Genomic DNA, 12016 nt, shown 5'->3' on the forward strand with positions numbered 1-12016 from the left:
AGATTTATCAAGTAAGAAATGTATCTTGTCGTGGTTGTTTCATTTGTCTAAACATTTTTTCTTAGTAAGTTATTGTGTTTTTATTTAAAAGGCAGATCAGAAGATAAGCTTTGTTCACATGCGTGGTTGACAAAGTCATGCTCACAGTGTTTAACAACCAAAGGTCTCTCAATAATCAAACAAATGTGGTTATTTTGGCATGTTTGGACGGTACATTTGTTTGGTTTCACCTCTATAACCTTTCATGGAGACATTATTTTAATGCACTATTGCACTATTATTTGAATTAATTTGTGATCTATTGCAAGTCTGGTTCTGTGAGACTAGATCTAGTGTCAGTGCTTATATTATTACACAGTAGCTGGGTAATATAGCAAAGTAATATGACAATTTACTGTGTGCACACTCTAAAAAATGCTCCGTTGATTCAACCCAACGTTGGGTCAAATATGGACTAACCACCTAACTGTTAGGTTAAATTTTTAAAATACTTTTTTTTTTTTTTTTTTTTTTTCCCCAAATTGGGTTAGTCCCTATCTGACCCAAAGTTGGGTTGAAACAACCCTGCATTTGTTCTGAAATGGCTTTAAAAAGTAAATCAGAAGAACCTAATAATTTGAACAAACACAATAACTGTAGCCATGATGAATCAAAATGTTTAATGCAGAAAGTAAAATATAGTAACACTCTAGTGTAAAAGAAACGAGACACGTTTCCACTGGGTTTTTTCCCCGTACACCAACATAATACATAGAAATAAAAAGTGTATTTACCAACATATAAAACTGCAAAAACATCGGACTATATGAAAAGAAAAAAACACACAAAAAACACAGACACTTCTGTGCAGTTTTTAGTAATTACACAAATTAACTGAATTGAATTGGTTGTAAATTGATGGCTAAAACGGACAGCTTGAAATGAAAAAAAGCTTTGAAAAATAAATAACAGAGCTGACATGACTAAAAGTCTTGCGATGGCAGGGGTTTGTATCTGATCCTTTGCCCTCTGGCTCTGTAGACGATCGCTCCACACACCATCACAACTACTGCCATGAGACACACAGCGACGACAACCAGGTTTAGATTCAGACCCGGGGTTACGCTGACCTCTGAAATGTGAGTAAAGGATGAAACGGTTAACACCATTTGTTTAGTGTACAATCATCTGTTCCATAAGATGAATGAATGATTTGGCTTACGTGATACGCTCCTCTTCAGCCGCAGGGGCCCCTGGGAGATGAAGTGATTGCCGGTCTGGATGGGAGCATCTCTTTTGTGATGGTGGTGGGCCGGTGGAGCGACTGTGCTGTTGAAGCAGCCCTGAGAGCAGCGGGTGCTGGGATTGTTGGCCTGACATATGATGATTGAGCAGCTGATGAACACCTAGAGAGGGAAGAGAGAAAGACGAAAAGACAAGAGACAGTGACAGAAGGCAGGGTTAAACAAATATTTCTGTTTTATTTGACTTATAGATACTTATAAATTCTCTTATGGAGTCTCTATCAGAGTATATAAGAGGAAACCTCACTTTCAGAAAAAACACTTAAAGGAATAGGTCACCTTCAGTTGCTGGTTCCCATTGACTTACATGGTGTTTATTTTTCATACTATGGAAGTCAGTGGGGACCAGCAACTGAAGGTGAACTGTCCCTTTAAAATCATGTTAATGGCCTGTTATGCAACTGCATGCCAGCAAAAAGTCACCGCATGCTAAATACAGTGTCAATAGTCCATTTGGTGTCAGAATGAATGATGAAATGTTTAATATGATTAAAATTCATAAAAAAATGAGCTAGGGGGCGACCAAAAGTTTGTTGTAAAATGTTCCATTCACATATATATATAAAAAAAAAAAAAATGTGTGGCCTATATAAAAATTCAGTTCTTAGTAATGCATCACCCCCACACTTGTATGGAAAATAATTAATTAATCAATCAACCAGAAATATTGAGTTAGTAATTTCTTTTTAACAAATTAACATTTTTATTTGGCAAAGACACTTTATATTGATCAAAGATTTCTATTTCAAATAAATGCTATTCTTTTGACATACAGGAAGGAATCCTGAAAAAGTTATGTTTCCACAAAATTATTTTCAATATTGATAATTAGAAATGTTTCTTGAGCTGCATGAATAATTTCTGAAGGATCTTGTGACACTGAAGACTGGAGTAATGATGCTGAAAATTCAGCTTTGCATCACAGGAATAAATTATATTTTAAAATATATTCAAAAGGAAAACAGATATTTTAAATTGTAATAATATTTCACAACATTGTTGTTTTTACTGTATTTTTTATTAAGTGTGTGTGTGTGGACTAAATGCCACTCTAACCTGGTCATGAAACCCAATGAATTTGAAGGTCTCCATTTCAAACTGGACATATGGTTGGTGGCTTGAGAAAAACCGAACCGTTTCATCCACAATGCATCTGAAATAAAAAAGTACTTGATTAATTTGTGTGATACACTGATTAGACAAGTTCATTATGTAACACTGGCATGAGTAAAAAGTGTAAATGATCAGTAATGTTTGTCGAATCTCACCCATTCTTGATGATGGGATAGGAGACTGGGTAACTGGGATTATCGTAAGGTGTAGCCACACATGACTCGAGGAAGATCTCAGTGTTTAGGACTGGAGAAACGGGCTCGATCTTCATGAAGATCTTATCACCCACATCGTACTCAAGTGGGTAAGATTCTGGACCCCTGCTGGTCTGGAAATTTGCAGAAGCATAAAACTCAAACTGATAGTTGAATGTGCCAAAACCTTTTTCCGAGATGTTGATTGGTGGTCTGTGAGTATCGAACTCCAGCGTAACATTGCTCCTTTTCTGATACTTGCACAGGATTTCAATTTCTAGGTTATCCTTCCTGGTTATAATGTCCCTGGGATCATCAAATGTAATGATTTTATTCTTGAAGATGAGTTCATTATTGTTCTCCTACAAAGAAACAGAAGTTGTGAAATAGTTTAGCTCTGGAATCCACAAGATCTGGTTGTAAATGTTGATTATAAACTGCTCACCTCAATCCGAGTCCCACAGTCGTTTAGAAGTGTGTTGGTGAACAGGTGGGTACTGTTAGTGTAAACCCGACAAGACGGATTTATCAGTCTCAAGTGGTCCCCATGGAGGTTTTTGATGGAGGATCTCTTAATTGTCACTGACATTGAGTTTTGAGTGCAGGTTACATTTGCCTCAGGTCCTGAAAACAGCAATAATCATAGCTATTAAAATGTACTGTACATATTTCTTCTGAGCAGGATATTTAAACACCTTCTTCAAATGGGAGAGGACAAGTGTCTTGTGCAAGATGAGCCATTAAAACTTGTGTTCTGGTTTCCCAGAAGGTAAATATTGTACATTTGAAATGTGTATATTTACTAAAGGTTAATTTTGTCAACTTTTAGGTGCACACTATTGATGATTTTTTAAATAATATGGACTAAAAGACACTATATGTCAATTTTTATTTCATGTAAAAAGTTAATGACATTTTTCTTTCACAATTTAATTAATTTCATTTCACCCATGAATGCCATTATCATTTGGGTCTGCATTATCATAAAACGGAATTAAATGAACTTATTCACCTACCTTTAGCATTCACCTTTGCAACAACGCACCTCATCTCAGACTGGTAAATATTAGATCTTAAAATAGAAAGGTTTTGTATCAGCTATCATAATGTGATTTTAAAGTCGTAAAAAAATTCAAAAGTACATTCGCTTAGTAAAATATACCCATGCTGTCCTTCAGCGATGAAGCAAAATGGAAAGTGTTGGCCATAGTTTTCTGCAGTTGGTGTCCAGTTAATCACGTATTCTCCAGTGGTGGTTTCATACTTTGTGCTGTTTAGAGGTCCACTAATGATGACATCAATGATTCTAGATGACAACAAAAAAACCCATTTTATTAACCAATGTCTTTGCTGCTGACCTTTGATGATCCAGTTCAATCATACTAATAAGCAAAAATGACTTTAGATAAACTAACAATTGTGCTTCATTGTTTTTTTTATTGCTGAAGAGTGTTGAACCCTCTTCTCCTGCGTTCTAATTTACAGACGGGAATTTACTTTTCCTTCAGCCTGAGGCCTATTCATTACACTTTTTGGTGTGAAAGGGCTTTTACATTTTCTATAATTAGAACTTGTATTAAAAACAATCAAGCACTGCTCATATTTAAAAAGTAACGCAAAAGTAATGTAACGCATTACTTTCCATAAAAAGTAGCTAAGTAACGTAATTAGTTACTTTTTTAGGGAGTAACGCAATATTGCAATGCATTACTTTTAAAAGTAACTTTCCCCAACACTGTTGGGCAGCTACTAATTTGGACAAGAATAGGCTACAACAGAATATTGGTGTGGACTTCCATATCTGGGCAAAACCATCAAAGACACCAAAACCTCCTGCCCTCTGGCAGGCGGCACAGAGCACTGCACACCAATACATGGCTGAATTTGGAATAACATACTATACTACTGCTCTTACTGTCATAGCTTTATATCTGCCAGAAATAATATAAGTAGTTTGCATAGCAAAGATATGTAGTAGTATGATAATATGCTATTCAAAATTCAATTTAAAAACTAAGATTTAATTAATTTTTTTAATAAAAAGTTTTTTCTTAACACCTTGAAAAAGATGCAGAAGCTTTTACTCGGATCTCAAGCTCTTGATTTACACGAGCCTGGAGTTGTTCTCCGTGATGTGGCGTTGGATGGAGAAACCGTGGTAGATATTCACCCTCAGTGCAAGATGGTGCTGGACCATCAACTGAAACATATGCACAGTATATATTTAATCAAACATAGTAGGATAATTCTGAAACATACTTTACACTAAACTTCCAAACATACCTTGAAGCGAAAACTGAAGAGGTATTTTGCTCAGTGCCAAAGTTGTTGTTGTTGTTGTTGTTGCAGTAGTTGTTATTGGAAACGTGGTTGTTGTTTGTGTAGTAGTGGCTATTGTGGTTGTAGTAAGTTCAGACGTGGTCGTTGGTATCATTGTGGTTGTTGTCGGTGTCGGTGTCGTGGTGGTTGTCTCAGGTGTAGTGGTTGTTGTCTCAGGTGATGTTGTGGTTGTCTCAGGTGTTGTGGTGGTCATCTCAGGTGGTGTAGTGGTTGTCTCAGGTGGTGTAGTGGTTGTCTCAGGTGTCGTGGTGGTCGTCTCAGGTGTCGTGGTGGTCGTCTCAGGTGTCGTGGTGGTCGTCTCAGGTGTCGTGGTGGTCGTCTCAGGTGTCGTAGTGGTTGTCTCAGGTGTCGTGGTGGTTGTCTCAGGTGTCGTGGTGGTTGTCTCAGGTGTCGTGGTGGTTGTCTCAGGTGTCGTGGTGGTTGTCTCATGTGTCGTGGTGGTTGTCTCAGGTGTCGTGGTGGTTGTCTCAGGTGTCGTGGTGGTTGTCTCAGGTGTCGTGGTGGTTGTCTCATGTGTCGTGGTGGTTGTCTCAGGTGTCGTGGTGGTTGTCTCAGGTGTCGTAGTGGTTGTCTCAGGTGTCGTGGTGGTTGTCTCAGGTGTCGTGGTGGTTGTCTCAGGTATTGTGGTGGTTGTCTCAGGTGTTGTGGTAGTTGCATCAGGTGGCGTGTTGCTTGTTGATATAATAGTTGTTGTCTCAGATGGTGTTGTAGTTGTCTCAGGTATCATAGTCGTTGTCTCAGGTGGTGTTGTAGTTGTCTCAAGTGTTGTTGTGGTTGTATCAGGTAACAATGTGGTTGTTATAAAATCTGTTGTTGGAGCAGTTCCATAATAATTGATAGCACGTTGGTTTCTGATGAAACTGATTGGAAATTTTTCCTTTGAATGTTGGTTGGTGTAGGACAGAGTAATCTTGCGAATGGGGAAATCCTCCAGCACAAGCTCAAAAGAATAAACTCCACGGACCGATGTGTGCGAATATGACAGAGAACAGTTATGCTGCATTTTGAAGAAAATAAAAAAGTGTGAATGAAAAATTAAATGTATAACTTTAATATTTAAGTAAAACGCTTGTGTGTAGTTCATCGGGCAAATATGTACATGTGTAAACCCAGACATAAGACAACAGGTCAAGCTATCAAGAGTTGAAATAGTTGCTCAAAGGTATTAATATACTTGCAGTATTTTATCTAAATGATGTTTTCAAAGGATTTGATAGTTTACTGCATATATGTATGTTTATAAATGCATATAGTTCTTACACTGACCATACTGCCCTCCTCCCATCTGGAATAAATTTTATATGCCTGGTTTAGTCATTCTCATATCTTATATATATTTTTTTCACCTGATTCAGTGTAAAACCAGCAGGTTGGTTGCAGATTCCACACTCCTGGTTTTGCCTGAGTCCAAATCTGCATGTAACATGGTCACCATCAGGATCAAAGGCTAAAAGATTGTACCTCCTTGGGCAGTTCTGAGGAACTCTGCAACACAAAACAATACGGCAACATTAATGTGAAGAAATGCATTACTTTTTCATGCTGAATGCACATCATGAAAAATAAATGAATTGACACTATAAGCATCCATTAATTCTGTTAAACAGCTGATTTACCTGACAAATGGTAGGGTTGTGGATATAGGTGATCGGTTGGGCTCTGAGGTGTCCGATCTCACACCGAGGTCAATGTAAGTGAGAAGACTCCAGTCTCCAGAATATGAGACTGTGTTATAGATCCAGCAACAACCATTTTTGCTGTTGAAACATGGACATTTCATATTCACATTTTGTTTAGATATTTTGCAGTGAATGATTCTGTTCTTGAAAATATATTTACTTACAGGAGCTGGAATGGGCTGTTGGTGGAAACCATCTTTGTTATCACTCCCTCAGACTCACACCAGCTGCCGCCGTTGGAACTTGAATCTACTTTACCAATCACAGTCCTGACATCATTTCCACAGTCTCCAGAGCTGCACGGCCAGTAATCATATCCATAACAGGAATGGTAGGTCGTCTTGAAGCGAAGCTCAACCTGTAATGTTTTAATTATAGTTTGACTTAAAGGGGTCATCGGATTCCAAGTTGATATGATTCTTTAGGGTCTTAATGAAAAGTCTGTAACATAGTTTGGTTAAAATTTCTCAATGGGTAGTGTTAAAAAAACACCTTTTTAAACCTGCCAAAAAAGCCATTTTTGTAGCATTTTCCTTAAAATGCAAATTCGCTCTGCTGACTCCGCCCCTCTCTTCCGAGCCGCTCTCTGAGGGACTGTTTACTTGAGCCGCATTCATCGTGAAATTTGCTAATTAGCACATTATTAGGAAAGGTGATTTGCAAAGATTCATTAAAAACCCTTATATTCACTTATTCTGTAGGTGAGGCTGGATCACGAATGATTCGTGTGAACATAGATGCATTTAGGTAGATCGGGGGCGCATTCCCTTCACAAACAAACATAATCCTCTGCGTCTTCAGCGGCTCAGATGTCGGGAGTAAATGACGACTGCTATGTTCATTATTACATCCAACAACAAAACGCCTCAATCGCTTAATCTGAGACATTCTTGTCTTCCCCTGCACCTGAATCGACACAATGGTGGACTGATGACAGCTCACTCAGGGAGCGGTCTAAGGTAAGATGGTTGTGTCAATCAACTATCGTGGGAGCGGTCTGTACAGATCTATGTCATTCTGACAGGAGTCTCAGAACAGCCTGATTTGAGAAAGGGGATTTTAGGGATTTAAATAGGGATTTAAAAAAAAAACACACTGTGGATTTTTATCATTATAGGATGGATGTGAACACACACTTCCAACACACATTTATGTTCGAACAACTTGTAAAGTGAATTTTGCAGCCGATGACCCCTTTAAGTAAGTTTCTAAACTTATGTGTTGGCTGTCAAAATTAGCTTCTAAGAAGTGCAAACATCTCTGAATTGTACTATAAAACACTACACTGCAGGGTCGGAAATAACGAGGGCTTTATTATTATGGCTGTCATGATTAAAGTGGAATGTGAAATGAATAAAAAGTGTTGATTGCGGGATTGCAATTTACAGTAGATTTGTTTAAGTTGCATCAGCTTTCGTTTTACGCACCGTTGAGCATTATAACCAATTACACACATTTCCGTTGAGTTTATGAACGCAGTGTCTAATCAGAGCCATTTTTGAATCGTCACTGCGGAGAAAGCTGGATTTCTGAGGTGCTCACTGACAGAATCTGCATTCGCATTTTGTATTAATCCTCACATTTATAAAGAGTGTATAAAGAGGTGTTTTGTTTGAACCACCTCTTATGTCACCATTATGGTGATTAGTTTCTTCAGTTTTGTTGATTGCATTTAACAAACTGCAGTTATATTCAAGTTTAACAACAACAACAACAACAACCTTTATTTATAAAGCACATTTAACACAATAAAAATGTATCCAAAGTGCTGTACATAGTGCATAGCAGGACTACACTATAAAAAACAACAGTTACAAATTTCCAAAAGCTAAGGAATAAAAATGTGTTTTCAGAGTAGATTTAAAAATGTCCAGTGAAGAAGCAGACCTCACATGATAAGAAAGAGCATTCCAAAGCTTAGTCCCAGTCACAGAAAAGGCCCGATCACCCTTTAATTTGTAGCGACTTCGTGACACATTTAAAAGCAAGTGATCTGAAGATCTAAGTGCCCTAGCAGGACAATATGGCACAATAAGATCACAGATATACCTTGGTGCACAGCCAGACAACGCCTTATAAACAAACATAAGAATCTTAAAATCAACTCGAAACTTAATGGGAAGCCAGTGAAGGGATGCCAAAACAGGAGAAATATGATCCCTCTTTTTAGACCCAGTCAACAGTCTTGCAGCTGCATTTTGAACAATTTGTAATCGAGATTGAGGAGATTGAGGAAGACCACAATAAAGAGAGTTGCAATAATCTAATCGTGATGTTACAAATGCATGAATTGCAACTTCTAAATCTTTGCTTGAAAGAAGGTTCTTCAACTTTGCAATAGATCTTAAATGGAAAAAGCTTCCTCTAATAACCGCACTAATTTGTTTATCAAAGAATAGTGAAGAGTCAAAGATCACCCCAAGGTTTTTGATTTGTTTGCATACATTCGTTGAGAGAGGACCTAACTGGGCTTTCAAAGCAGGAGAGAAATCTGCCGGACAACCCAGAATTAAAACCTCTGTTTTATCCTCATTTAGCTGCAGAAAATTATTTGTCATCCACCTCTTGATATCATCTACACATTCCAATAACACATCAAATGGAGCAGTGGTGTCAAGCCTTACTGGGAGGTAAAGCTGAGAATCATCTACATAACAGTGATATGAAATGTTGTACTTTTGAAAAATGAGGGCCAAGGGGAGCATATAGAGGGAAAACAATAAAGGTCCCAAAATAGATCCATGGGGCACACCAAACAATACAGGCGCAGATGGCGAGGAACAATTTCCTAAATTTACAGAAAAAGTCCTCTTTTCGAGGTAGGAAGCAAACCACTTTAGTACAGTGCCCTTGACACCTACCATATATTCTAGCCTTTCAAGAAGAATGTTGTGGTCAATGGTATCAAATGCAGCACTCAGGTCTAACAAAACCAGCACAACACAAGAGCCTGAATCTAGAGAAAGCAAGATATCATTTGTAACCCTGAACAGAGCTGACTCAGTACTATGTAACGATCTAAAGCCAGACTGGAACATGTCCAAAATATTAAAAGAATTCAAATAAAACTGGAGCTGTGAGAAAACTACTTTCTCTAAAAGTTTAGAGATAAAAGGCAGTTTAGAGATCGGTCGATAGTTACTGCACATTTCTTAATTTTTTAATTTTTTAAGATTAAAAAAGCATTTTTTAATCCAAATAGCTAGTACTTGAGAGAGGTTGACACATGGCTTTAGTAGAAATTACTGTTTATCAAGCATATGTGTAACCAAACTTCAAAATGCATGTTTATCGAATATAAAAATACGATGTTAAGTTAGCATACAACAATTAAGGAATTATTGTCAGAGAATGTGTTGCAACACAAAGATGTGGCACATGTATCTAATTTCTGAAAGTGGTTAATAACTTTTAATAAGGTTACAAAGCTTAAAATATTAACTTGGTTGTTAAGTTAATCTAACTTTCAAAAACAAAATGGCATAACTACTTAAGTAAATTTTAAAATGCATTTATTTTTGCCAAATGCATAAATGTAAAATGCAAATAAATCAAAAAGTTTGTTTACAGTGTATTATAATTAATTCAACAAGGACTATGGCTGCTATTGATACAGTTATAATTCAGGAGTTCTCACCTTATATGATCCATCATGATTCCTTCTTGGGTTGAAGGTCATTGAGCCTCCATAGAAGTGTGAAGCTGTCACCGTGGTGACCAGCAGAAGCTCGGCCAAGAGCAGAGAGGTGATAGACATGTTGATCAGAAGAGATGTCTTCTGTATCTGAGAACAGCTCTCTGTTTTATTGTATCTGATTGAGGAAATGACAGTCTATAATCTGACCTGATTTCCAGAAAAGGAAAACAATGAATGAATGATAAAGAATGAATAGCATCCAACATTTTTTTTTTAGTTGGACATACCGCAAATTTAGGTTCAACCTGAAATATATTTATTTTAATGTACCATATGCAAACATATTCTTGGACTTGCATATCTTAGAATGAATAACATTTAATTTCTTTTATTTGCAAAAACATTTTAATTGCATATGCAAAAGAATGCGACCACAAACTCGCAGTTGTCTCATTTGTTTTTTTCATTGAACATTTCTTTGAACATTTTTCATGGTTTTTCATTGTCATTGTCTTTGAAATGATTTTTATTTCTGTTCTTACTGGTAATGTTTACATATGACACCCTGAAAAGGAAAGAAAATGAACCAGTTGAGCTGGATGAGCAAATGATTTTCCATACAGCCAGTAAATGATGCTGAACTTCTTTTGAATCCGCAGCTTATCTTTGTGTAATTTTCACCAGGCCGCTTGTCAATCATCACATTTCCATGAGGGTGAATGAAACATGTTCTGATCTTAAATTAAATTTCCATTTCTCTGTTAAGAAAACCAGTTGTTAAGATTAAAAAGTACTATTGTGCTTTTAACAATATATGAAAATCTAAATGTAAAACATGGTTTGGAAGCAGTGGCGGTGTTTGGTTCGGTGTAAGTATCTGAAAACAGATAAAAGCAAAATCAAAGTTAGACATATTGTTTCTTAGCCAGTAATTGTAGTGCACAGTAGGGTTATTATAGTTAACTAAAATTAAAACCATAAAAACTTTTAGTACATGAAATAAAATAATCATGAACTGAAATAAAATTATATGTATACATGCATGTGTTTACGAACAATGAGATTTTTTTATGTTTTTAAAGAGGTCTCTTCTGCTCACCAAGCCTGCATTTATTTGATCCAAAGTACAGTAAAAATTTACTATTTAAAATAACTGTTTCTATTTTGAATTTTTTAAAAAATGCAATTTATTCTATTTACCAAAGAAACCTGAAAAATTATACTCAGCTGTTTTTAACATAATAATAAAAAGTTTCTTGAACAGCAAATAAGCATATTAGAATGATTTAGTTATACTATTTTATTTAGTTGCCTATAAACATTTCTTATTTTCATTTAGTGTAACTACAGTTTGCTCTGAAATAACAAAAAAATGAAATAGAACTACACTGTAAATTTTTTCCTAAGTTAAGAGTTACTTAAGAGTATGACGACTGAAGTAGATTTTACAAGAACATACTAATATCTGTCACAAATCCGGTCTATGAACCATTTACTCACCACCAGAGGTCACTCGCTCACCACATTGACTCTTGCACTACACTACTATTGCATGTTACCCCTGGACTGCATTTCCCATCATCCATTGCACTGATCACAGCTGTCACCAATCACACATTGCACTGATTACAGCTGTCACCAATCACACATTGCACTGATTACACAGCTGATCTCAACAGACAGGCTTTATAAGCATTGGACATCCTCTCTGTCATTGCCGAGTATTGTATGCACTTATCGCTACCCTAGCTGATAGCTACCTTACCTTAC

The 12016-nt window shown here is 36.7% G+C and overlaps 1 protein-coding gene across 1 annotated transcript; it reads right to left on the minus strand.

The window, feature by feature from the left end:
- Positions 1–635: 635 nt before the first annotated feature.
- On the minus strand, positions 636–10389 carry LOC306842691 (uncharacterized protein). Its single transcript, XM_079373700.1, has 13 exons — positions 10247–10389; positions 6774–6967; positions 6547–6687; positions 6277–6415; positions 4874–5927; positions 4649–4790; positions 3753–3896; positions 3607–3662; positions 3036–3214; positions 2552–2952; positions 2340–2436; positions 1202–1385; positions 636–1111 (listed from the first exon to the last, which is right to left on the minus strand). The coding sequence occupies exons 1-13, from the start codon at positions 10364–10366 to the stop codon at positions 963–965; spliced, it is 3000 nt and encodes a 999-aa protein (XP_079229826.1). The 5' UTR covers positions 10367–10389; the 3' UTR covers positions 636–962.
- Between the last annotated feature and the right edge of the window lie 1627 nt (positions 10390–12016).

Source organism: Barbus barbus (assembly GCF_936440315.1).
Source record: "Barbus barbus genome assembly, chromosome: 23".
Classification (NCBI taxonomy): Eukaryota; Metazoa; Chordata; class Actinopteri; order Cypriniformes; family Cyprinidae; genus Barbus; species Barbus barbus.